This window comes from Chiloscyllium plagiosum, unplaced genomic scaffold, assembly GCF_037043375.1.
Source record: "Chiloscyllium plagiosum isolate Xiang-an unplaced genomic scaffold, Cpla_swu_hap1 HiC_scaffold_1, whole genome shotgun sequence".
NCBI classification, from domain to species: Eukaryota; Metazoa; Chordata; class Chondrichthyes; order Orectolobiformes; family Hemiscylliidae; genus Chiloscyllium; species Chiloscyllium plagiosum.
In genome coordinates, this window is record NW_028270139.1 from 163,456,607 (window position 1) to 163,481,606 (window position 25,000).

The following is a 25,000-nucleotide window of genomic DNA, read 5'->3' on the forward strand; positions in this document are numbered from 1 at the left end:
AGGGACACAGCACAGAAACAGGCCCACGGCCCACCGTGTCAGGGAGTCACACAGCACAGAAACAGGCCCACGGCCCACCGTGTCAGGGAGGGACACAGCACAGAAACAGGCCCACGGCCCACTGTGTCAGGGAGTCACACAGCACAGAAACAGGCCCTTCGACCCACCGTGTCAGGGAGTCACACAACACAGAAACCGGCCCTTCGGCCCAACATGTCTATGCTGTCCAACTACACTAATCCCATTTACCTGCACTTGCTCCTTAGCTTACTCTGCCCTGGCTCATCCTGATGCTTCTTAAATATTGCCAGAGGACCTTTCCCTCCACCACACTCTCCCATTTCATATTTCTGCCAGCCTCTGTGTTAAAAGGTTCGATCTCAGATCTCGTCTAAATCACTTCTGCCTCACCCTCTGCTCTTAGACACATTTCCCATGGGGAAAGGCTTCTCATGATCTACTCTATATGCGTCTTATATAATTTTGTAAACCTCAGTCAGATCCCCCCTCAGCCTCCTCTGATCCAAGGAATCCAAACCCGGTCTTCCCATCCACAGCAAGTGGACTGCAGCGATTTACAGAAAGCAGCTCTCCCCCACCTTCTCCAGGGCGAATAGGGAATGGGCTATCAAAGCTGGCCAGACAGCGACGCCCAAATCCCTAAAAACAATCCAGTCTCTCCTCATAACTGAGACGCTCCATCCCAGGCAACATCCTGGTGAATCTCCTTTGCAGTTGAGATTGCGGTGCTGGAAGAGCACAGCAGTTCAGGCAGCATCCGAGGAGCAGGAGAATCGACGTTTCGGGCAAAAGCCCTTCATCAGGAATGCGGCTGGTGGGACTGAGGGATAAATGGGAGGTGGCGGGGGGGGTGGGGTTGGGGGGGGAAGGTAGCAGGGAATGTAATAGGTAGATGAAGGTTGGGGGGGGAGGAGTAGGTGTTAGGTCGGAGAGGAGGGTGGAGCGGATAGATGGGAAAAACAATATTCATGTCAAGAGGGCGGTGCCGAGTTGGAGGCTTGGGACTGGGATAAGGTCGGCGGGGGGAGGGGAAATGAGGAAACTTCTGAAATCCACATTGATCGTGTGTGGTTGGAGGGTCCTGAGGTGGAAGATGAGGCGTTCTTCCTCCAGGCGTCGGGTGGTTAGGGTTTGGCGATGGAGGAGGCCCAGGACCTGCATGTCCTCGGCAGAGTGGGAGGGGGAGTTGAAGTGTTCAGCCACAGGGCGGTGGGGTTGGTTGGTGCGGGTGTCCCAGAGATCCACCCTCTCCAGTGCAATCACACACTTCCAATAGATCTGCACACAGTATTCCATCTGTGGCCCATCCAATGTTTTATCGCGTTGTACCAGAACTCCCTTGCTCCTGATTTGGAGGAGACGGTGTTGGACTGGGCTGGACAAAGTTAAAAATGCGGAGACAGTGAGGCCTGCAGACTCTGGAGAGTCAGAGTCAAAGAGTGTGCTGCTGGAAAAGCACAGCAGGTCAGGCAGCATCCGAGGAGCAGGAGAATCGACTTTTCGGGCCGGAGCCCTTCGTCAGGAATTTTCCAGCTCCTCGGATGCTGCCTGACCTGCTGTGTTTTTCCAGCACCGCACTCTCAACAAAATTAAAAAATCACGCAACACCGGGTTCGAGTCCAACAGGTTTATTTGGAAGCACTAGCTTTCGGAGCACTGCTCCTTCATCAGGTGGTTTGAAAGTGAGTGTGTCCAAATAAACCTGGGGGTTGTGTGATTTTTAACTTTGTCCCTTGTTGCTATAATGGAAGCTCTTGCTAATGATCCTGTCTTCTTCACCACACTGTGTCTCTGTGCTGAAACCTTCAGGGATCGATGCCTTTGACTGCCTGGGTCCCAGCCTCTGGGGTTCCTTCTCCCTGTTACTTTCAGGCCATTCTGAAAATCCATTCTGAGTCAAATCCTGTTTTCTGATTGAACTTCAAAGTAAGTGTTCGCTTTGAACTATTCCTTGCCTTCTTCATACAAAGAGCATTGCTGCTCTCTGCTGGTTGTAATACCACTGGGCAGGAAGAGGATTTTGTATTGGAGCCTACTCGAGGTTGTCCCAGGAGGCAGAATGTCCCAGGAAGGAGGATTTGAGAGCACCTCGTTGAAAGATGTAAAATCCCAAAAGAACTTAAAAGAGGCTAACTGCTGAGAGGCTGTGGAGCTAGAAAGGAGGTAGGGTAACCACCCCTCCATCTCAACGTCGGCAAAACTAAAGAACTGATCATTGGGTTCAGGAAGCAAGGAGGAGAACACACCCCCATCTACATCAACGGAGCTGAGGGTGAGAGGGTGGAGAGTGTCAAGTTCCTCGGAGTGACAATAACCGACAGCCTGTCCTGGCCTTCCCAGGTAGATGCGATGGTGAAGAGGCACAACAACACCTCTTCTTCCTCAGGCACCTCAGGAAATTCAGCACATCCATAAGGGCCCTCACCAACTTCTACAGATACACCATTGAGACCATACTGTCCGGGTGTATATCGGCCTGGTACGGTAACTGCTCTGTCCAGGACCGTAGGAAACTACAGAAGGTGGTGTGCACAGCCCAGACCATCACGGAAACCAACCTTCCATCCATGGGCTCCATTTACACGGCTCGCTGCCACGGAAACGCTGCCAACATCATCAAAGACCCCTCCCACCCCCCGGTAATGATCTCCTACAACCGCTTCCATCAGGCAGGAGGTACAGAAACACACGCACCAGCAGGTTCAGGAACAGCTTCTTCCCGCCCGGTATTAGACTGATGAATGGAGTCTCTAACTTCAAACAATGCTGACCTTGCTAACATCGATCTCACCGTGTGCACATCCTGTGAATGCCTCTGTCCAAATCTTTTGATCTGTACGTCCTTGTTTACTATGGCCTGCCTGTACTGCTTGTAAACAAAACATTTCACTGTGCTTCAGTACATGTGACAATCAATCAATCAATCAATCAAAGCTTGTCTTACAATACAAGAGATCGCTTCAGACTGAGAATGAGGAGAGATTTCTTCAACTGGAGCATGCTGTGTATCTTAAGAATTGTTGACCGTGCAGAGCTGTGGATGCTCAGTTCGAAAGGGACGTCCCTTCACCCTGAGGCTGTGCCCTCGGGTCCTACCAGTGGAAACATCTTGTCGTCCACTCTATCCAGGCCTCTCAGTATTCTGTACGCTCCAATCAGATTCCACCCACCCCCCCATCCTTCTGAGCTCCATTCAGTACAGACCCAGGGTCCTCACCTGCCTCAACTTTGTCAAAGGTCACCCAGTGTTTCACTGCTATTCTGTCGAAGTCCTGCACCTCCCTCCCTAACAACACAGCAGGGGGAGTACTCAGTCTTACTCACCATGGCACGGGGCTCTTTACCAGACAGAAAAATGCCACAAAATAATCCAAACGGGCAGAGTCTGATCGTCCCATCAGAGTGGAAATAAAGGATGGATTAAATCGTTTGGCCCTTTCAGATTGTTCCATCATTCACGACAATCCTTCATTCGCACCAAAAAATGAAATCTGACCTAAATATACTCAACAATTGATATTCACAAAAATAAACCCCAAAGAACTTTGGATGGTGGAAATCAGGAACATAACCAGAAATTGTTGGAGGAACTCAGCAAGTCTGGCAGGAAGAGGAAGCAGGGTTAACATTTCAGGAATGGATATTCACAGCTCCCAAAGGCAAAGATTTCTGAAGACGGACAACTCTTTGAAAGAAAAGGTTTCTCCTCATGACACTGCTCAGATCTTAGAGACAATAATCTGCTGGTTCTACCGGGGGGGGGGGGAATTAATCCCTATCAAAGCCTCAAAACATCTCCTAAGCTCTGAGGAATGGACTTACATAGTGTTACATGGGGTTATACAGCAAGATACAGGTCTTTCTGCCAACCCAGCCCATATTAGGGTCCCCTCAGTCTACACCAAAATGTCCATTGTAATTCCTTTTTCCCCCTCTCCCTCATGTGCCTGTCAAGGATCCCCATGATGTTTATTGGTTAATTCATGTGGACATCATCAAGAGGTACTTACAAGGTAGGCTGTGGTTCTGGAGTCACGTGGAGGCCAGACCAGTTAGGGATGGCAGTTTCCTTCCCTGACAGACATCAGTGAACTAGATGGGATTTTCCCAACAACTGATTCATGACTATCATTAGACTCCTAATTGCCAATTCTTTCTCAAATTCAAATTCCACCATATGCCGTAGCAGGATTCGAACCTTTGACCCTGGATTAACATTCTGGCAATAATACCACTAGGCCATTGCCTCCCCACATGCATCTACATCATTCTGTTCCTCTTTAACTCATCAGGACGGAAAGCACGAACACCAAACTTTTCAAGCGATTTACACCACAGGAGAACGGGGTGCTGATTGGTCAGTCCCTCCCCTCCAACTGGCTGAGGTGTTGCCATGGGGAAAACAATGGAGAACCAAAGGCTCCCCAGTCATCCAAAACAATGTAAGACATGATCATATTTCCTCTGTTGATGTGTGGTAACGCCTTTACAGCATACCCTCAGGGATGCGGCGGGTTCTTTAATATTCTCTGGAATAGCTGAATGACCCAGCCATATCAACATCTCTGTCTTCAAGGACACCCAATACCTCCTCTTCCACCGGGAGGCAATGACTGGTGGCCTTGCCAGCAATGGCTACAGCTCACAAGTGCGGGAAGAAATTCATCTTGTTTCCTGACTTCTGTAATCTCAGAGCACACTCCAATGACAATGATCTGACCACTTTACAATGAAGATCATCCTCTCCCTCTCGCATGACCATACATCACACAACGACACTGAGAGTCACAGAGTTGTACAGCACGGTCCAATTCGTCCATGCCGGTCAGATATCCAAACCTAATCTAGTCCCATTTATCAGCACCCAGCCCATATCCCTCCAAACCCTTCCTATTCATATACCCATCCAGATGCCTTTTAAATGTTGCAATTGTACCAGCCTCCACCACATCCTCTGGCAGCTCATTCCATACACGTACCACCCTCTGCGTGAAAAGGTTGCCCCTTAGGTCCCTTTTAAATCTTCCCCTCTCACCCTAAACCTATGCCCTCTAGTTCTGGACTCCCCGACCCCAGGGAAAAGACTTTGTCTATTTACCCTACCCATACCCCTCATGATTTTATAAACCTCTATAAGGTCACCCCTCAGCCTCCGACCCTCCAGGGAAAACAGCCCCAGTCTAGTCAGCCTCTCCCTGTAGCTCAAACCCTCCAACATCCTTGTAAATCTCTTCTGAACCCTTTCAAATTTCCCTTCCAGCCGATGCCCAGGGAACTGATTCTGCTGTAAATCAAGACAGTCTGGACCAAGACAAGGCCATTCATCCCATCAAGTCCAGCAGTGACCAATGATTGGCTAATCTCTCTCGGGTGATTCAAAGTCAAAATGCCTTCCCAAACCCAACATGAATCAAGCAAACTGACAGAGCAGAGAACAACAATGGCTAGGTCACCCTTACCTCCTTCAGCGTGCTAAATTCCTCCTGGGGATGGCAGCACCGTGCGTGTGTTGGGAAATGATGAAAGGAAACAAGAGTTAGTGCACAAGAAACACCAGCAATTTCACCCCATGACGACCTGCCCCTTCACAGTGCCCGTGTTTCACACATTCAGGTGTAGATAGAACCGACAGAATTGTGGGAGCACCCACACCAAATGGCAGTTCACCCCCACCTTCTCAAGGGGCAACTAGGGACAGGCAATAAGTGCTAGGCCCAGCCATCGACACCCACATCTCATGCATGAACAGAAAAAAACCTTCAATCAGCCCAAGAGCAAATTAGACACGTAAGTTCCTGAAGGGTTAAGAAACATAAGTGCTTCTAATGGCTGACGGGTTGATCTCCAGAGGACACAGACTTAGAGTCATAGAGATGTACAGCATGGAAACAGACCCTTCAGTCCAACCTGTCCATGCTGACCAGATATCCCAACCCAATCTAGTCCCACCTGCCAGCACCCGGCCCATATCCCTCCAAACCCTTCCTATTCATATACCCATCCAGATGCCTCTTAAATGTTGCAATTGTACCAGCCTCCACCACATCCTCTGGCAGCTCATTCCATACACGTACCACCCTCTGTGTGAAAAAGTTGCCCCTTAGGTCTCTTTTATATCTTTCCCCTCTCACCCTAAACCTATGCCCTCTAGTTCTGGACTCCCACACCCTAGGGAATAGACCCTCATGATTTTATAAACCTCTATAATGTCACCCCTCAGCCTCCGACACTCCAGGGAAAACAGCCCCAGCCTGTCCAGCCTCTCCCGATAGCTCAAATCCTCCAACCCTGGTAACATCCTTATAAATCTTTTCTGAACCCTTTCAAGTTTCACAACATCTTTCCGATAGGAAGGAGACCAGAATTGCACACAATATTCCAACAGTGGCCTAACCAATGTCCTGTACAGCTGCAATATGACCTCCCAACTCCTGTACTCAATACTCTGACCAATAAAGGAAAGCATACCAAAAGCCTTCTTCACCGTGGGCGGCACGGTGGCACAGTGGTTAGCACTGCTGCCTCACAGCGCCAGAGACCCGGGTTCAATTCCCACCTCAGGCGACTGACTGTGTGGAGTTTGCACATTCTCCCGTGTCAGCGTGGGTTTCCTCCGGGTGCTCCGGTTTCCTCCCACAGTCCAAAGATGTGCAGGTCAGGTGAATTGGCCATGCTAAATTGCCCGTAATGTTAGGTAAGGGGTAGATGTAGGGGTAAAAACAATGACTGCAGATGCTGGAAACCAGATTCTGGATCAGTGGTGCTGGAAGAGCACAGCAATTCAAGGTATGGATGTGTTGCGCTTCAGCGGGTCGGTGTGGACTTGTTGGGCCAAAGGGCCTGTTTCCACACTGTAAGTAATCTAATCTATCCTATCTACCTGCAACTCCACTTTCAAGGAGCACTCCAAGGTCTCTTTGTTCAGCAACACTCCCTAGGACCTTACCATTAAGTGTATAAGTCCTGCTAAGATTTGCTTTCCCAAAATGCAGCACCTTGCATTTATCTAAATTAAACTCCTTCTGCCACTCCTCAGCCCATTGGCCCATCTGATCAAGACTCTGCTGTACTCTGAGGTAACCCTCTTCGCTGTCCACTACACCTCCAATTTTGGTGTCATCTGTCATATGGGCTTGGTGCTGGCAGGTGGGACTAGCTTGGGTTGGGATATCTGGTTGGCATGGACAAGTTGGACCGAAGGGTCTGTTTCCGTGCTGTACATCTCTATGACTCTATGAGTCCCAGCCTCCAAGCCTATCCCTGTAACCCTGCATTCCCTATGGCAAATCCATTTAATCTACACATCCCCCAACACTACGGGCAATTTAGCATGGCCAATCTACCTAATCTGCACATCTTTGGATTGTGGGAGGAAACCGGAGCACCCGGAGGAAACCCACATCGACACGGGAAAAATGTGCAAACTCCACACAGACAGATAATGAATCAAAGGGAAGCAATTGCAGGGAAATGGTTAAACAGGGTGAGAGTGGGACTGACATGACACCTCTTTGAATGAGACTTGATGGGGCTGATGGATCTCTTTCTCTGCAGTACGCGTCTAGGATTTGAGTTGGCGCAACACGATTGAAATGGTAAAGTTATGAAGGGCATAGAAAGGGGGTCAACAGGAAATCTTAATGGAGGGATCAATGACAAGGTGTATTGATTTAACATAATGGGTGGAGGTTTCAAGGGGATGTGAGGTAAACCTTTCTCCCCCAGAGAGTGGTAGGAATCTGGTATTCACCTCCAGTATGGCTGGGAGAAGCAGAAGCCCTCTTCACATGGATGAAGTATTTAGGAAGTGTGCAAACATTCACACGCACACACAGAGACACACACACAGACACACACACAGAGACACAGACACAGACACACACACAGGCACACTCACACAGACACACACATGCTCACTCAGACACACACACACACAGACAAACACACGCACACTCACACACACACACAGACAGACACACACACACAGGCACACTCACACTGACACACACATGCTCACTCAGACACACACACACACACTCACACAGACACACACACAGACACACTCATGCTCACTCAGACACACACTCACACAGACAAACACACACACACACTCACACACACACACTCACATAGACACACACAATCAGACACACACACACTCTCACACACACACACTCACACAGACACACACACAATCAGACAGACACACACACACAGACACACACACTCACACAGACAAACACACGCACACTCACACAGACACACACACACACACACTCAGACACACACACACACGCAGACACACACACACTCTCACACACATACACAGACGCACACACACTCAGACACACACACTCAGACGCACACACACACACACTCACACACAGAAACACACAGACACACTCTCACAGACACACACACAGATAGACAGACACACAGACAGACAGACAGACACACACACACACTCACTCACGCACACACACAAAACCAAGGGCTGGGAAATGGGATTAGAACAGCTGTGTGGTTGTTATTAACCAGCATAGATGAGATGTGCCGATGGGCCTTTCTCTGTGGTATAGATCCCTATGACTATAATATGCAGCAACACAAATGGGCAGTGGGTGCCCTCACAGTCTGAGCCCCAGAGGGTGCCATCTGTGTGGTCAGTGAGCAGGTGAGCTGCACATCACAGCGATGCCTGTGCCCAATACACTGTCTCACCCCAGCCACTCTGCTACCAGCTGCTCCCTCCTGCTAACTCTGCCAACCATCCGAGTGGGCACAGCTGATGGCGAAGGGAGTGACCGGTACAAACTATCTGGGCTGAACACAACACAACACACAGCAAAAACCAACAGGTCAAAACCGGCTTTGGGAGGGTAGTTCAAGAAGGGCCGTCTGTGGTTGGCAGTGTCCCGCACTTTCCCTATTTTCCCACAGAGCCAGGGTAAAGGAGCCTTCATTCTCTGACAACCTCCTTGACCAATCCCAAAATCTCCAAACCTCCCCATTCTGAATCTCCTTCAGTTATCGACCATTCATCGACATTGGAAATGACGGCAGGTAGTCACGCTGTTCGTAAATCCCTGTTATAGCTGAAATCCAGTGGGGAGGAAACAGGGCAATGGGATATGCCCAGGGACAAGAGGACAGGCCGCACTCCTGAGGGGAATTGGAAAAAAACAATAGTCCAGGTTTGGACTGCTCAACTTGGAAAATTGAAATGCTAATATTCTTGTGCAAGAAAGGCCAGTTGCAATTCTTGTGCAGTGGAACAAAATGGAAGGTCTGTATCTAACCCCGTGCTGTCCCTGTCCTGGGAGTGTTTGATGGGGACAGTGTAGAGGGAGCTTTACTCTGTATCTAACCCCGTGCTGTCCCTGTCCTGGGAGTGTTTGATGGGGACAGTGTAGAGGGAGCTTTACTCTGTATCTAACCCCGTGCTGTCCCTGTCCTGGGGGTGTTTGATGGGGACAGTGTAGAGGGAGCTTTACTCTGTATCTAACCCCGTGCTGTCCCTGTCCTGGGAGTGTTTGATGGGGAGTGTAGAGAGATCTTTACTCTGTATCTAACCCCGTGCTGTCCCTGTCCTGGGAGTGTTTGATGGGGACAGTGTAGAGGCAGCTTTACTCTGTACCTAACCCCATGCTGTCCCTGTCCTGGGAGTGTTTGATGGGGACAGTGTAGAGAGAGCTTTACTCTGTATCTAACCGCGTGCTGTCCCTGTCCTGGGAGTGTTTGATGGGGACAGTGCAGAGGGAGCTTTACTCTGTATCTAACCCCGTGCTGTCCCTGTCCTGGGAGTGTTTGATGGGGACAGTGTAGAGGGAGCTTTACTCTGTATCTAACCTCGTGCTGTCCCTGTCCTGGGAGTGTTTGATGGGGACAGTGTAGAGAGAGCTTTACTCTGTATCTAACCTCGTGCTGTCCCTGTCCTGGGAGTGTTTGATGGGGACAGTGTAGAGAGAGCTTTACTCTGTACCTAACCCCGTGCTGTCCCTGTCCTGGGAGTGTTTGATGGGGACAGTGTAGAGAGAGCTTTACTCTGTACCTAACCCCGTGCTGTCCCTGTCCTGGGAGTGTTTGATGGGGACAGTGTAGAGGGAGCTTTACTCTGTACCTAACCCCGTGCTGTCCCTGACCTGGGAGTGTTTGATGGGGACAGTGTAGAGAGAGCTTTACTCTGTACCTAACCCCGTGCTGTCCCTGTCCTGGGAGTGTTTGATAGGGACAGTGTAGAGGCAGCTTTACTCTGTACCTAACCCCGTGCTGTCCCTGTCCTGGGAGTGTTTGATGGGGACAGTGTAGAGAGAGCTTTACTCTGTATCTAACCCCGTGCTGTCCCTGTCCTGGAAGTGTTTGATGGGGACAGTGTAGAGAGAGCTTTACTCTGTATCTAACCCCATGGTATCCATATCTTGGGAGTGTTTGATGGAGACAGTGTAGAGGGAGCTTTACTCTGTGTCTAACCCCGTGCTGTCTTTGTCCTGGTGGTGTAGAGGCAGCTTTACTCTGTTACAGTATCAGTTTGTTGATGGGTAATGATCCCCTTGAACCTTACCTTCAAACCCGGAATACGGTGCACTGTACGCTGCAAGACAATAAAGACACACAAATCAATGGAATAAGATTCCCATCTGTTTCCTGACTCTTTAAAAATGTGGAGATGTTAGCGTTGGCTGTGGAATTCAGTAACTTATGCCTGTGTTGTGTTTGTAATGAGCATCTTACAATGAGAGGGCACACGTTTAATGTGACTGGCAAAAAAAACAAACATGCCATGAGAAACGCCCGTTACCATGGTGACGGTTTGGCATGCACTGCCTGGGAACTGCGGTGGATGCAGCTTTAATTGAGGCTTCCAGGAGGTAAAGTTTTAGAAATAGTAACAATGTTCAGGGGAAAGGGCAGGAGAAAGGAAAGGGCCAGTACAGACACGATGGGCCAAACAGCCACTGGGTGCTTCACTATCCTTCTGTGATTCTGTGAGAGGAACCTCTCCTTTCTGGAGACAGCTTTCTAAATTGGGGATTGAGGAACACACTGAGGACCTGGCTGAGGGTTAGCAGCAGGAAACCAACCAGGTTCAACGGAAGACCTTGACAATATCTAGCCTTGGGCTGGCAAGACCAGGAACTGAATTGGATTCACAATTAAACACAGTGTCTACATGAGCAGGTCAGAGGTTAGGAATACTGCAGCAAGTAACTCATCACCTGACTCCCCAAAGCCTGTCCACCATCTACAAGGCACAAGTCAGGTGTGTGATGGAGTACTCCCCACTTGCCTGGATGGGGGCAGCTCCAACAACACTCAAGAAGCTCAACACCATCCAGGACAAAGCAGCCCAGCACCACATCCACAAACCTCCACTCCCTCCACCACTGACGCTCAGTAACAGCAGTGTGTACCATCTACAAGATGCACTGCAGGAATTCAGCAAAGATCCTCAGACAGCACCTTCCAAACCCACAACCACTTCCATCCAGAAGGACAAGGGCAGCAGATACATGGGAACACCACCCCCTGCAGGTTCCCCTCCAAGCCACTCACCGTCCTGACTTGGAAATATATCGCAGTTCCATTCCTTCACTGTCACTGGGCCAAAATTCTGGAATTTCCTCCCTCAGGGCATTGTGGGTCAAACCCAATGCAGGTGGACTGCAGAGGCTCAAGAAGGTAGCTCACCCCCACCTTCTCAAGGGGCAACTCGGGATGGGCAATAAATGCTGGGCCCAGCCAGTGACACCCACGTTATGTGAATGAATAAAAAAATCCCGAGTTGCATTCGGAACCAATCATGGCATCCCCTTGAGAGAAATGGCTGCCAAACTTCAAATGTATCAGGGCAGAGTTTGTAAATGTATCAGGGCAGAGTTTGCATAAGTAGAGAGAACTTCCTACCCCATGGTGGAGAGAAAGGATTGCAGATAATTTTATGACACTTAGGCCTGAACAAAATTATGATAAACTCAACAGAATGATGCTATAATGCGCTATTAGAGTTCTTTTTGAATGATCGTCCTGTGATATGTCCTGGAACATGTGTTCAACCATGCTGTTAAAGGTGGGGCTTTGCTGTACATGTGGAGGAAAGGCTGCTGGATTTCACGGTTCACGTACCTTCTCCCGTGGAATGAGCTCGAAGGCAGCCAGGAGTTCCCCTGCATTTCTGTTGCCTCTTCTCACTGGATACCACGCCAGTCTTGGGGAGGGTTCAAGGCATGGTCTGCAGATACATCGCCCCATAAACTCATCAGCCCCCTAGGGGAGGGGGTAGGGGGAAGAGAGAGAGAGAGAGAGAGAGAAAGAGAAAGAGATAAGGGAAATAAACATCTTCGTCCACCTGCCCATTCTGTTCATCATTTCATTGCTGTACTCTTGGAATGTAGGAACAGGAGTAGGCCATTCAGCCTCTCATTCAATGCAATCCTGGCTATCTGTGGCCAATCTCCATGTACCCACTTTTAACCCATATCCCTTTGCTTAACAAAAAAATGATCAATCTCAGATTTAAAATTAACACCCGATCCAACATTCAAGGCCCTTTGTGGAAGAGAGTTCCAATCCCCTCCCCTACCTTGTGTGGAGAAGTGCTTTCTTACATCTCTCCTGAACGCTCTGGCCCTAATCCTCAGACTCTGCCCCCTCGTTCCAGAATCTCTGACCGATGGAAATAGTTTATCTTTAGCTACCCTGTCCTTTCCTATTGAGTTCTTTCGGACTTCAATTATATCACCCCTTTTCCTGCTAAATTCCAGAGAAAACAGGCCTGATTTGTATATAATCTCTCCTCATAACATAACCCCTAAAGTCCAAGCATCATTCTTGTAATTTCTTGTAAACCTACATTATATTCCCTCCAAGGCCAATCTACCCTTCCCAAGGTGTGGTGCCCAGAACTGCTCACAGTGCTCCAAGTGGTGGTGAACCAGTGTTTTATATAAATGCGGCATAACTTCACCATCCTTGCACTCCAGTCGTCCAGATATAAAAGCCAGCATTTTGAGATTATTTGTGACATTATAAAGAGCCAGGCACCTGAACCCCCAAATCTTGCTGGAGATCCACTGTATTTTTTTTATATAGAATCCCTACACTGTGGAAACAGGCCCTTCAGCCCAACAAGCCCACACTGACCCTCTGAAAAGTAACCCACCCAGACCGATTCCCCTATGCTATATTTACCCCTAACTGATGCACCTAGCCTACACACCCATGAACACTATAGGCAATTTAGCATGACCAATTCACCTGCACATCTTTGGACTGTGGGAGGAAACCCACGCAGACACGGGGAGAATGTGCAAACTCCATACAGTCAGTCTCCTGAGGCTGGAATCGAACCTGGGTCCCTGGTGCTGTGAGGTAGCAGCGCTAACCACTGAGCCACCGTGCTGCCCATATTTAGTTCATACCATCCAGAAAGAACCCTGATCTGTCCTTTTCACCAGCTTCCGAAAGAGCTACCCAGCTGGTCCCACACTTCAGCCCTATTTCCGTAGTCCTCTAACTTCATCCCATTCTAATATATATCCAGTTAAAAATCACACAACACCAGGTTATAGTCCAACAGGTTTAATTGGAAGCATACTAGCTTTCGGACCGACGCCTGGACAATCACCTGATGAAGGAGTGTACTCCATCACACTCCTGACTTTTTCCCCGGGTACAACAGAGTGTTACAAGGGGACATAAATTTAAGGTGAAGGGTGGAAGGTATAGGGAAGATGTCAGGGGTAGGTTCTTTACCCAGAGAGTGGTGGGGGCATGGAATGCGCTGCCTGTGGGAGTGGTAGAGTCAGAATCTTTGGTGACCTTTAAGCGGCAATTGGATAGGTACATGGATAGGTGCTTAAGCTAGGACAAATGTTCGGCACAACATCGTGGGCCGAAGGGCCTGTTCTGTGCTGTATTGTTCTATGTTCTATGTTCTATAACCTGGTGTTGTGTGATTTTAACTTTGTACACCCCAGTCCAACACTGGCATCTCTGAATCATGACTAATATGTATCCAGCTTCCTTTTGAACCCTCTGATGGAATCTGCCTCCCCTACTCTCCCAGGCAGCGCATTCCAAATCCCAGCAACTCCCTGAGTGATGAAGTTTCTCCTCATCTCACTCCTAGCTCGCTTGCAGACAGTCTTGAAACTGTGAGCCCTAGTTACTGACTTACCAACTATGGAAACAGAATATCTTTCTTTAGTCTGTCAAAATTGTTCATAATTGTGACCGCCTCAATAAAGTCACCTCTGAATTTTCGCTGATCCAAACAGAATATGCACAGTCTCTCTAATATTCCTTTGTTTCTAAAATTCCTTAGTCCTGGTTCTAATCCCCATTTTAATAAACCCTCCTGTCCTGTGGCATCACATCAACTGTTTCCTGAAAGTCCAAATGTACAACAACCACAGCACTGCTCTCAGCCTGTGTCACCGCGTCCTTGACAAAGCCATGTTGGCTGTCTAGTGCTAGTTTTTCACTCACTGTATCCAGTATTATGGCCTCCTTCCATCAGTTTTCCCATGATTGATGTCAAGGTCTGTACTTTCCTAGGTTACCATTTGTCCCTTTCTTAAACAACAGTGCTACATTCCCATACCCCCCAGTCCCCCAGGACTAATCTTGCGTTCAGAGAGGCCTGGAAAATCTCTGTCAACAATTCTGCAATTTACTCCCTTACTCAGTGATCTGAATGCATCCCATCTGGGCCTGGCGACTTCTCTACCTGGAGTACTGCCAGCCTTGTTAGCACCTCTTCTTTATCCCTCACTGTACTGCTCAGTTACTCAACACCCACATTTTCAACTGGGCCATTGTCACCACCTTGAATATTACTCCATGAAGCAAACTGTCTGTTCGTGAACTCATTATTTTGATGATTGCCCGTTATTGAGCAAGAGATTTAAGCATAACAGGTACATGGAAAAGGACTGTGGACAAGTTCCCCTCCAAGTCACTCACCATCCTGACTTGAAAATATATCACCGTTCCTTCACTGTCACTGGGTCAAGATCCTGGAATTCCCTCCCTCAGGGCATTGTGGGTCAACCCACAGCACATGGACTGCAGTGGTTCAAGAAGGCAGCTCAACCCCACCTTCTCAAGGGGCAACTAGGGACATGCTGGCCCATTTGGTACTGACGCATTTCCGTGGAACCCTGAAGAGTTCTCCCGCTGTGATCTAACTGTGGCTCGATACCAGGGTGAAGGAAGATGGTAAACGCACTTTTCCACTGATGCATTCCCCTAATTCCACTGTCAGCCTCTGGATGGGCAAACGGGAAATTCCTCTCGGAGCAAGGAAGCAATCTATTACTTCACTGTTGACACACACACTGTGCTCCCACCCGGTTTGAAGCTGTCTTGGTGCCTGGTTGTAACCTGTGTTTCACCGACACTGCGGTGCCGTCAGACGGGAACACTGAGACCGTGGCCAATCGTCACTTAGTAAACACTCTGTGGCGGGGAATTTGGAAAATGTAGAAAAATAACATGGAGATCTTTGCTTCAAGAAATGGTTACACATTGCTGCCAATTCCCCGAAATATTTAAAAAATACAAAGGTTGAGATTCCAGAACGTACGTTCACTGGCGAAGATACTTCTAAAATATTTATAACAGCTGATCCAATGCTGTTAGGATGGGAATTCCAACAGTCTGATCCAGAAACAGTGAAGGAATGGATGATATGACTTTATAATAGGAAAGGTTTAGAGGGATATGGGCCTAATGCAAGCAAGTGGAAGTATTTAGTTTGGAAAACTTGGTCAGTGTGGATGAGTTGGACTGAAGGGTCTGTTTCGGTGCTGTATTATTCTATGATTATGACTCCATGATATATTTCCAAGTCAAGGTGGTGAGAGGCTCAGAGTGGAACTTGCAGGGGGTGGTGCTCCCATGTATCAGCTGCCCTTGTCCTTCTGGATGGAAGTGGTTGTGTGTTTGGAAGGTGCTGTCTGCGGATCTTTAGTGAATTCCTGCAGCGCATCTTGTAGATAGTCCACACTGCTGTTACTGAGCGTCGGTGGTGGAGGGAGGGGATGCTTGTAGATGTGGTGCCAATCAAGTGGACTGCTTTGTCCTGGATGGTGTTGATCTTCTTGAGTGAATACCACAGTGCCAGCACCTCTGGGGAGACAGTACATGACCAGGGATGGTAATAGTGGCATGGGTCATTGTCAGGTGTAGTTCTATGATTCTGACTATGTCAGGCTGTTCCTTGACTATCTGAGAGACAGCTCTCCCAATCTTGACACAAATCTCTTAACCATGTATTTTGGCCATTTCAGAGGGGAGCTGGGGCTCAACCACAATGGGGAGGTGATGGCCTAGTGGCATTATTGCTGGGCTATTACTGCAGCAACCCAGGCAATGTTCTGGGGATATGGGTTCAAATCCTGCTACGGCAGCTGGTGAAATGTGAGTTTGATTAAAATCTGGGGTTTGAAAATCTAACGATGACCGATTGTCAGGAAAATCCTTTCTGGTTCGCTGAAGTCCTTTATACCATCCATACCTGGTCTGGCCTACATTTGACTCCAGGCCCACAGCCAATGTGGGTGACTCTTAAATGCCCCCTGGCAATGGGAAATAAATACAGCAAGGCCCTGATCCCATGAATAAATTAAAATTGCTGCGGGTCAGTAGTCACAGGCCAGACCAGGGAAAGGTGGCAGATTACTTACCCCAAAAGGATGTTACTCAACCAGATGGGCTTTTCCAACGATCAGTCATGATTAGATAGTCACCTTTAAACAAACGCAACATTGAATTCTGTTCTGAAGAAGGGTCACTGGACTCCCAAACTTTCACTGTGTTTCTCTCTGCACAGATGCTGCCAATTATTTTTTCTCTGTCTGTGTTTCAGATTTCCAGCATCTATCGTTTTACTTCAGCGTCAGAAATTGTGGAGTCTCATTTCCAGTGCACTCAGCCCGTGAGGCGTCACAGGTTTCAGGGATAAGGAGCTTTGTTTGTGAAGCCAGGTTGGAGAGGTTGGAAGTGTTTTCATTGAACAGGATAAAGTGAGGGGGAGATTTGATTTGATTTGATTTGAAAGACTTTTTCAAGATCACGAGGGGCCTAGACAGAGGACCTGTGTAAGAAGCTCTTCTCCTGTCCTGGTGAAACAATCTAAAGGGGCTGAATGGCCTTCCCTATGGCTACGTAACAGGCCAAATTAACTCTGCAATTTTCTGTGTGATACAAGCGATATAAATAATACTGATCACCAGGCTTACATAGGTGTCGTGGTCATACAACTCAACCACAATGTTAGGAGGGTTATTGGTGGTGATGTTGGAATCGCTGAAAATCTCCACTTCATGGAAGATGAGCGTCTGGTCCCAGGTGGGGTTCAAGGTGCCTTTCATTGTCACAGTCGCTTGGCTTTGGTGCAGGAATGAGACAATGGCGTATGGGTCTGTAACGAGAAGATAAAGAGCCAAGTGAGTTTACACATGAAACCCTTAACCCAAACAGCCAGAGTTGGTTTTCTTTAATTCATGCCTGGGAAATAGGCGTCGCTGGCTAGTCCAACTTTATTGCACATCCCTAGTTGCCCCTTGAGAAGGTGGGGGTGAGCTGCCTTCTTGAACTGCTGTAGTCCATTGGGTGTGGGTTGACCCACAACGCCGTTAGGGAGAGAATTCCAGGATTCTGACCCAGCAATAGCGAAGGAACGGCAAAATATTTCCAAGTGAGTGGCTTAGAGGGGAACTTGCAGGTGGTGGTGTTCCCAAGTAGCTACTGCCCTTGTCCTTCTAGATGGAAGTAGATAATGGGTTTAGAACATAGAACATAGGCCATTACAGCGCAATACAGGCCTTGATATTGCGCTGAGCTGTGGAACCAATCTGAAGCCCATCTAACCTACACGATTCCATTTTCATCCATATGCATATTCAATGACTATTTAAATGCCCTTAAAGTTGGTGAGTCTACTATTGGTGCAGGCAGGCCATTCCACCCCCTCACTACTCTCTGTATAATGAAACTACCCCTGATATCTGTCCTATATCTATCACCTCTCAATTTACAGCTGGGTCCTCTTGTGCAAGCCATCACCATTCAAGGAAAAAGGCTCTCACTGTCCACCCTATCTAACCCTATGATTACCTTATATGTCTCAATTAAATCACATCTTAATGTTTTTCTCTCTAATGAAAACAGCCTCAAGTCCCCAGCCTTTTCTCGTAAGACCTTCCCTCCATACCAGGCAACATCTTAGTAAATCTCCTCTGCACCCTTTCCAAAGCTTCCACATCCTTCTCATAATGCAGTGACCAGAACTGTACACAATTCTCCAAGTGCAGACCCACCAGAGTTATGTACAGCTGCGGCATGACTTCATGATTCCGAAACTCAATCCCTCTACCAGTAAAAGCTAACACACTGTATGCCTTCTTAACAACCCTGTCAACCTGGGTGGCAACTTTCAAGGATCTATGTACATGGGCACAGAGATCTCTCTGCTCAAAAGAGAAAATGCTGGAAAGTCTCAGCAAGTCTGGCAGCATCTGTAAGGAGAGAAAAGAGCTGACGTTTCTAGTCTAACTGACCCTTTGTCAAAGCTAGGGTTTGACAAAGGGTCAATTAGACTCGAAATGTCAGCTCTTTTCTCTCCTTACAGACGCTGCCAGACCTGCTGAGATTTTCCAACATTTTCTCTTTTGGTTTCAGATTCCAGCATCCACAGTAATTCGCTTTGATCTCTCTGCTCATCTACACTACCAAGAATCTTCACATTATCCCAGTACTCTTTATTCCTGTTACTCCTTCCAAAGTGAATCACTTCACACTTTTCCACATTAAACTCCATTTACCACCTCTCAGTCCAGCTCTGCAGCTTATCTATGTCCCTCTGTGACCTGCAACATCCTTTGGCATTATCCATAACTCCACTGACCTTACTGTAATTTGCAAATTTACTAACCCATCCTTCTACGCCCTCATGCAGGCCATTTATAAAAATGACAAACAGCAGTGGACCCCAAATAAATCCATGTGGCATCCCACTAGTAACTGAACTCCAGGATGAATATTTCCCATCAACCACTACCCTCTGCTTCTTTCAGCTAGCCGATTTCTGATCTAAACCACTAAATACCATGCAATCCGATGTCTCCATATTTTCTACAATAGCCTACCATGGGGAACCTCATCAAACATCTTACTAAAATCCATATACGCTGCATCAACCGCTTTACCCTCATCCACCTGTTTGGTCGCCTTCTCAAAGAACTCAATAAGGTTTCTGAGGCACAACCTACCCTTCACAAAACCTTGTTGACTATCCCTAATCAACTTATTTCTTTCTAGATAATTATAAACCCTATCTCTTATAACCCTTTCCAATACTTTATCTACAACCAAAGTAGGGCTCACTGGTCTACAATTTCCAGGGTTGTCTCTACTCCCCTTTAGATTAAATCTCCTACAGTGTGGAAACAGGCCCTTCGGCCCAACCAGTCCACACCGACCCTCCGAAGAGTAACCCACCTAGACCCATTTCCCTCTGACTAATGCATCTCACACTATGGACAATTTAGCATGGCCAATTCACCCTAACCTGCACATCTTTGTGACCGTGGGAGCAAACTCACGCAGACTCGGGGAGAATGTGCAAACTCCACACAGACAGTCGCCTGGGGCTGGAATCGAACCTGAGACCCTGGTGCTGTGAGGCAGCAGAGCCATCATGCCACCCCCTTCTTGAATAAGGGGACAACATTTGCTATCCTCCAGTTGTCTGGCACTACTCCTGCAGACAATGATGACATAAAGACCAAAGGAAAAGGCTCTTCAATCTCCTCCCCAGCTTCTCAGAGAATCCTCAGATAAATCCCATCTGGCCCAGGGGACTTATCTGCTTTTACACTTTCAGAATTGCTAACACCTCCTTTTATTATGACAATAATAAATTAATAAGGTGTGGTACAAATAGTTCAGACACAAGATAAGATCACATGGGATTTGGGTAATTTATTAGCTTGGACAGAGAATAAGACCATAAGAACTGAAGAAGGCCATTCGGCCTCTCAAGCTTGCTTGGCCACTCTGTAGGGCCATGGCTGATCTAATATTGCTCACACCCATTTTCCTGTCCTTTCCCTCCAACCCTTGATTCCCCGACTGATCGAGAATCTCTCTCAGCATTAAACATACACGTGGACTCTGCCCCCCACAGCTCTCTCTGTGGCAAGGAGTTCCAAAGACTCACAACCCTCTGAGTGAAGAAATTTCTCCTCATCGCTATCTTAAATTGGTACCCCTTTATCCTGTGACTGTCCCCTCTGGTCCTCGACTGTTCCATGTGGGGAAACATTCTCTCAGCATTGACCCTTCAGAGTCCGATATGTTTCAATGCCATCACCTCTCATTCCTCTAAACTCCAGTGAATAGAATCCCAACCTGTTTAATCTTTGGTCTTAATACAGTCTCTCCATACCAGGGATAATCCTAATGAACCTTCTCTGAACTGTATCCAATGAAATATCATTTCCTTAAATAAGGGAACCAACACTGCTCACAGTACTGCAGATGCAGTCTCACCAGCACGTTATACAGTTAGAGTAAGACTTCTGTGCTGTTCTCCTCCAACCATCTTGAAATCAGGGTGAAGATTTCCGTTAATCTTCCTGATTCCCTGCTGGCCCTGTGTGTTAACTTTCATTGATTCATGCACAATTCCCATCCTCATTGTGTTGCAACTCTCTGCAGTTTCTCTCCATTTAAATAATATTCTACTCTTTTGTTCTCTCTTCAATGCCAATATACTACCTTCAAAACCATGGGCTCTTATAGATTAACCTTTTGTGAGGTAGCTTGTCGAACAGCTTCTGGAAGCCTAAATACAACACATCGACTGGCTCCCCTCTATCCACTGTGGTCGGGACTTCCTCGAAAACCCCCTGCAAATTACTCACATGATCTCCCTTTAATTAGGCCAAGCTGACTCTGCTTGATTAGATTATAATTTTCCAAATGTTCTGGGGTTAATTCCTCAATAATTGTTTCCAATACTTTACCGACAATAGATGCTCGGCTGATCAGCCTCCAGTTACCTGCTTTTTGCCTCCCTCTCGTTGTGAATATTAGTATTACATTAGCAGTTTCCTATCCTCTGTTACTTCTCCAGAATCCAACCATTATTAGAAAATTATAACTGATGCATCCACTATCTCAGTAGCTCCCTATTTCGGATCCTCAGGTGCAAGCCATCAGGGCCAGGGGATTCGTTTGTGTAGTGATGGTGATGGAACTTAATTCCTCCTCCGTACTGTTTAATATTAATGGAATGCTGAAACTATCTTCCACCGTAAAAACTGATGGAAATTATTTGCTTAATTCCTCTGCCATTTCAAGCATGCAGGTACAGCAGGCAGTGAAGAAAGCATGCTGGCCTTCATAACCAAAGGAATTGAGTATAGGAGCAAAGAGGTCCTTCTGCAGCTGTACAGGGCCCTGGTGAGACCTCACCTGGAATATTGTACGCAGTTTTGGTTTCAAAATTTGAGGAAAGACATTCTGGCTACTGAGGGAGTGCAGCGTAGGTTCACTAGGTCAATTTCCGGAATGGCGGGACTATCTTATGCTGAAAGACTGGAACGACTGGGCTTGTATACCCTTGAGTTTAGAAGGCTGAGAGGGGATCTGATTGAGACGTATAAGATTATTAAAGGATTGGACACTCTGGAGGCAGGAAACATGTTTCCGCTGATGGGCGAGTCCCGAACCAGAGGACACAGGTTAAAAATAAGGGGTAGGCCACTTAGAAGAGAGTTGAGGAGAAACTTCTTCACCCAGAGAGTGGTGGGTGTATGGAATGCTCTGCCCCAGAAGGCTGTGGAGACCAAGTCTCTGGATACTTTCAAGAAAGAGTTGGATAGAGCTCTTAAGGATAGTGGAATCAAGGGTTTTGGGGATAAGGCAGGAACAGGATACTGATTGAGCATGATCAGCCATGATCATAATGAATGGTGGTACTGGCTCGAAGGGCAGAATGGCCTACTCCTGCACCTATTGTCTATTGTCTATTTTCTTCTTCCCCAAAAACTGTCTCCCCAGATTTATTTTCCAAATGGCCCACGTCCATTTTGACCTCTCCCTTCCTTTATATGTAGTAAAAGAGGCTCTTACTGTCAGTTTTTATATTGCTCTTGTAGTTCGTTTTTTCTCTCTTTATTATCTCTATTGTCTTCCTTTGCTGGATTCTGAATTTATCCCAGTCTTTGGGGCTATCACTGGTTTCGGTCCCCTTATCTTGGGGCGGCACGATGGCTCAGTGGTTAGCACTGCTGCCTCACAAAACCACAGTCCCAGGTTCAATTCCACCCTCAGGTGACTGTGGGTGTGGAGTTTGCACATTCTCCCCGTGTCTGCGTGGGTTTCCTCCGGGTGCTCCGGTTTCCTCCCACAGTCCAAAGATGTGCAGGTGTATTGGCCATGGTAAGTTGCCCGTAGTGTTAGGTGCATTAGTCAGAGGGAAATGGGTCTGGGTGTGTTCCTCTTCAGAGGGTTGTTGGACTGAAGGGTCTGTTTCCACACTGTAGGGAATTGAATCTATCTGCTTTATCTTTCAACTTAATCTAACTTCCTGGGTTAGTCGTAGTTGGTTTATCTCTATTGTCAAGGAAGAAATAGCAAGGTATCTCGATAAAAATTGCCCTGACACAGCATGGGTTCATTAAAGGGACAGGTCATGCTTCACTAATCTCTTGGAATTCTATGAAGACATGACAAGCAAGGTGGACAACGGGGACCCAGTAGATGTGGAGTATCTAGATTTCCAAAAGGCATTTGACAAGCTGCCGCATAAAAGGCTGCCACATAAGATAAAGATCCAAGGTGCTGTGGGTAATAAATTAGCATGGATAGAGGATTCTGGATTAGTGATGCTGGAAGAGCACAGCAGTTCAGGCAGCATCCGAGGACAGGCAAAATCCGAGGACAGGCAAAATCGACGTTTCGGGCAAAAGTCCTTCAAGAGGATTGGTTAATCAATAGGAAGCAAAGACTGGGGATAAATGAGTGCTGTTCTGGTTGGCAATCAGTAACTAGTGGTGTGCCTCAGGGATCGGTGTTGGGACCGCAATTATTGACAACTGACATAGATGATTTGGAGTTGGGGACCATGTGTAGTGTGTTGAAGATTGCAGATGGCACTAAGATGAGTGGCAGAGGACTGTGAAACTTTGCAGAGGAACATAAATAGTTTAAGTGAGTGGGCAAAGGTCTGGCAGGTGGACTACAATGTAAATAAGTGTGAAGTCATCTATTCCGGTGGAATAACAGCAAAAAGGATTATTTTTTGAATGCGAAAAAGTTGCAGCATGCTGCTGTGCAGAGGGAGCTGGGTGTCCTTGTGCATGAACCCCTGAAGGTTGGTCTGCAGGTGCAGCAGGTGATTAAGGAGGCAAATGGAATTTTGTCCTTCATTGTTAAAAAGATTGAGCTTAAAAACAGGGAGGTTATGCTGCAGCTATGTAAGGTACTGGTGAGGCCACACCTGGAGTACTCTGTGCAGTTTTGGCCTCCTTACTTGAGAAAAGATGTACTGGCACTAGAGGGGGTGCAGAGGAGGTTCACGAGGTTGATTCCGGAGTTGAGGGGGTTGGCTTATGAGGAGAGACTGAGTAGACTGGGATTATATTCATTGGAATTCAGAAGAATGAGGGGGGATCTTTTGGAAATATACACAATAATGAAAGGTATAGACTGATATAAGTAGGGAGGATGTTTCCAATGGTGGGTGAAACTAGGACAAGAGGGCATAGCCTCAAAATTAGGGGGAGCAGATTTCGGACTGAATTGGGAAAGAACATCTTCACCCAGAGGGTTGTGAATCCATGGAATTCCCTGGCCCATATCCCTCCAGACCTTTCCTATTCACGTACCTATCAGTATCTTTTAAACTTTGTAACTATACTTACATCCACCATTCCCTTCATTCCACACACGAACCAATCTCTGTGTAAAAAGGTTGCCCTCATGTCTTTTTTAAATCTCTCTCCTCTCACCTTAAAAATATGCCCCCTCATCTTGAAATTGCCCATCCTACCATTCAGAGCTGAAAATGTGTTGCTGGAAAAGCGCAGCAGATCAGGCAGCATCCAAGGAGCAGGAGAATCGACATTTTGGGCATGAGCCCTTCTTCAGGAATGAGGTGGTCTGAAGAAGGGCTCCTCATTCGTGAAGAAGGGCTCATGCCCGAAACGTCGATTCTCATGGTCCTTGGATGCTGCCTGACCTGCTGCGCTTTTCCAGCAACACATTTTTCAGCTCTGATCTCCAGCATCTGCAGTCCTCACTTTCTCCTAGAAGATTTTAACCCATTGCGAATCCTCTTACAAGGATGCCTTCCTTGAAGAAGTTCTCTTCCTCCCTCTACAAGGATCTCAGTGAGTCCCTCTCTCACTGCACCCCCCAGGTCATCTCCTCTGCCCAGAAGCTCTTCAGCCACGTTCTCAAACAGACTTGCAACCACATCCACATCTCCTTCCTCAGCACCTGCCTACGGAACCAACTGACCCTGCACGGACTCCGGACTACGTTCAGACCAACAAAATTTGGACCCAACCAGGACAACCAGTACCTACAACAAATCCGAAGCCTCCAGCAGCAGACCTCCCTCCGGATTCTCCGCTGCACGCTTGGCCTCCTCATTCCTGAAGAAGGGCTCATGCCCGAAACGTTGATTCTCCTGCTCCTTGGATGCTGCCTCATCTGCTGCGCTTTTCCAGCAACACATTTTCAGCTCTGATCTCCAGCATCTGCAGTCCTCACTTTCATCCTACCAGTCACCCTATGTACGCCCCTCATGATTGTATGAGCCTCCAATACAGTCATCTCTCAACCTCCTACGCTCCAGTGAAAAAGCCTTCTCTGAGATGTGGTGACCCTCAGGTAAAATTCACCATCTGTCGTCTCTGTCTCTGATGAGAGAGGGCAGCCCCTTGATTCTCTGGGACCTCAG

General features: G+C 47.5%; 1 protein-coding gene across 6 annotated transcripts in view; it reads right to left on the reverse strand.

Moving 5' to 3' along the window:
• Window positions 1–25,000, reverse strand: part of dysf (dysferlin, limb girdle muscular dystrophy 2B (autosomal recessive)) — a 407,686-nt gene that overhangs the window by 80,267 nt on the left and 302,419 nt on the right. For all 6 annotated transcript variants that reach the window (XM_087991921.1, XM_087991945.1, XM_087991926.1 and 3 more), the window contains 4 exons: window positions 17,265–17,446; window positions 12,145–12,285; window positions 10,583–10,612; window positions 5,481–5,504 (listed from right to left, as the gene is read on the reverse strand). In XM_087991921.1, the coding sequence (XP_087848047.1) occupies window positions 5,481–5,504; window positions 10,583–10,612; window positions 12,145–12,285; window positions 17,265–17,446 (377 nt within the window). The remainder of the gene's footprint in view (window positions 1–5,480; window positions 5,505–10,582; window positions 10,613–12,144; window positions 12,286–17,264; window positions 17,447–25,000) is intronic.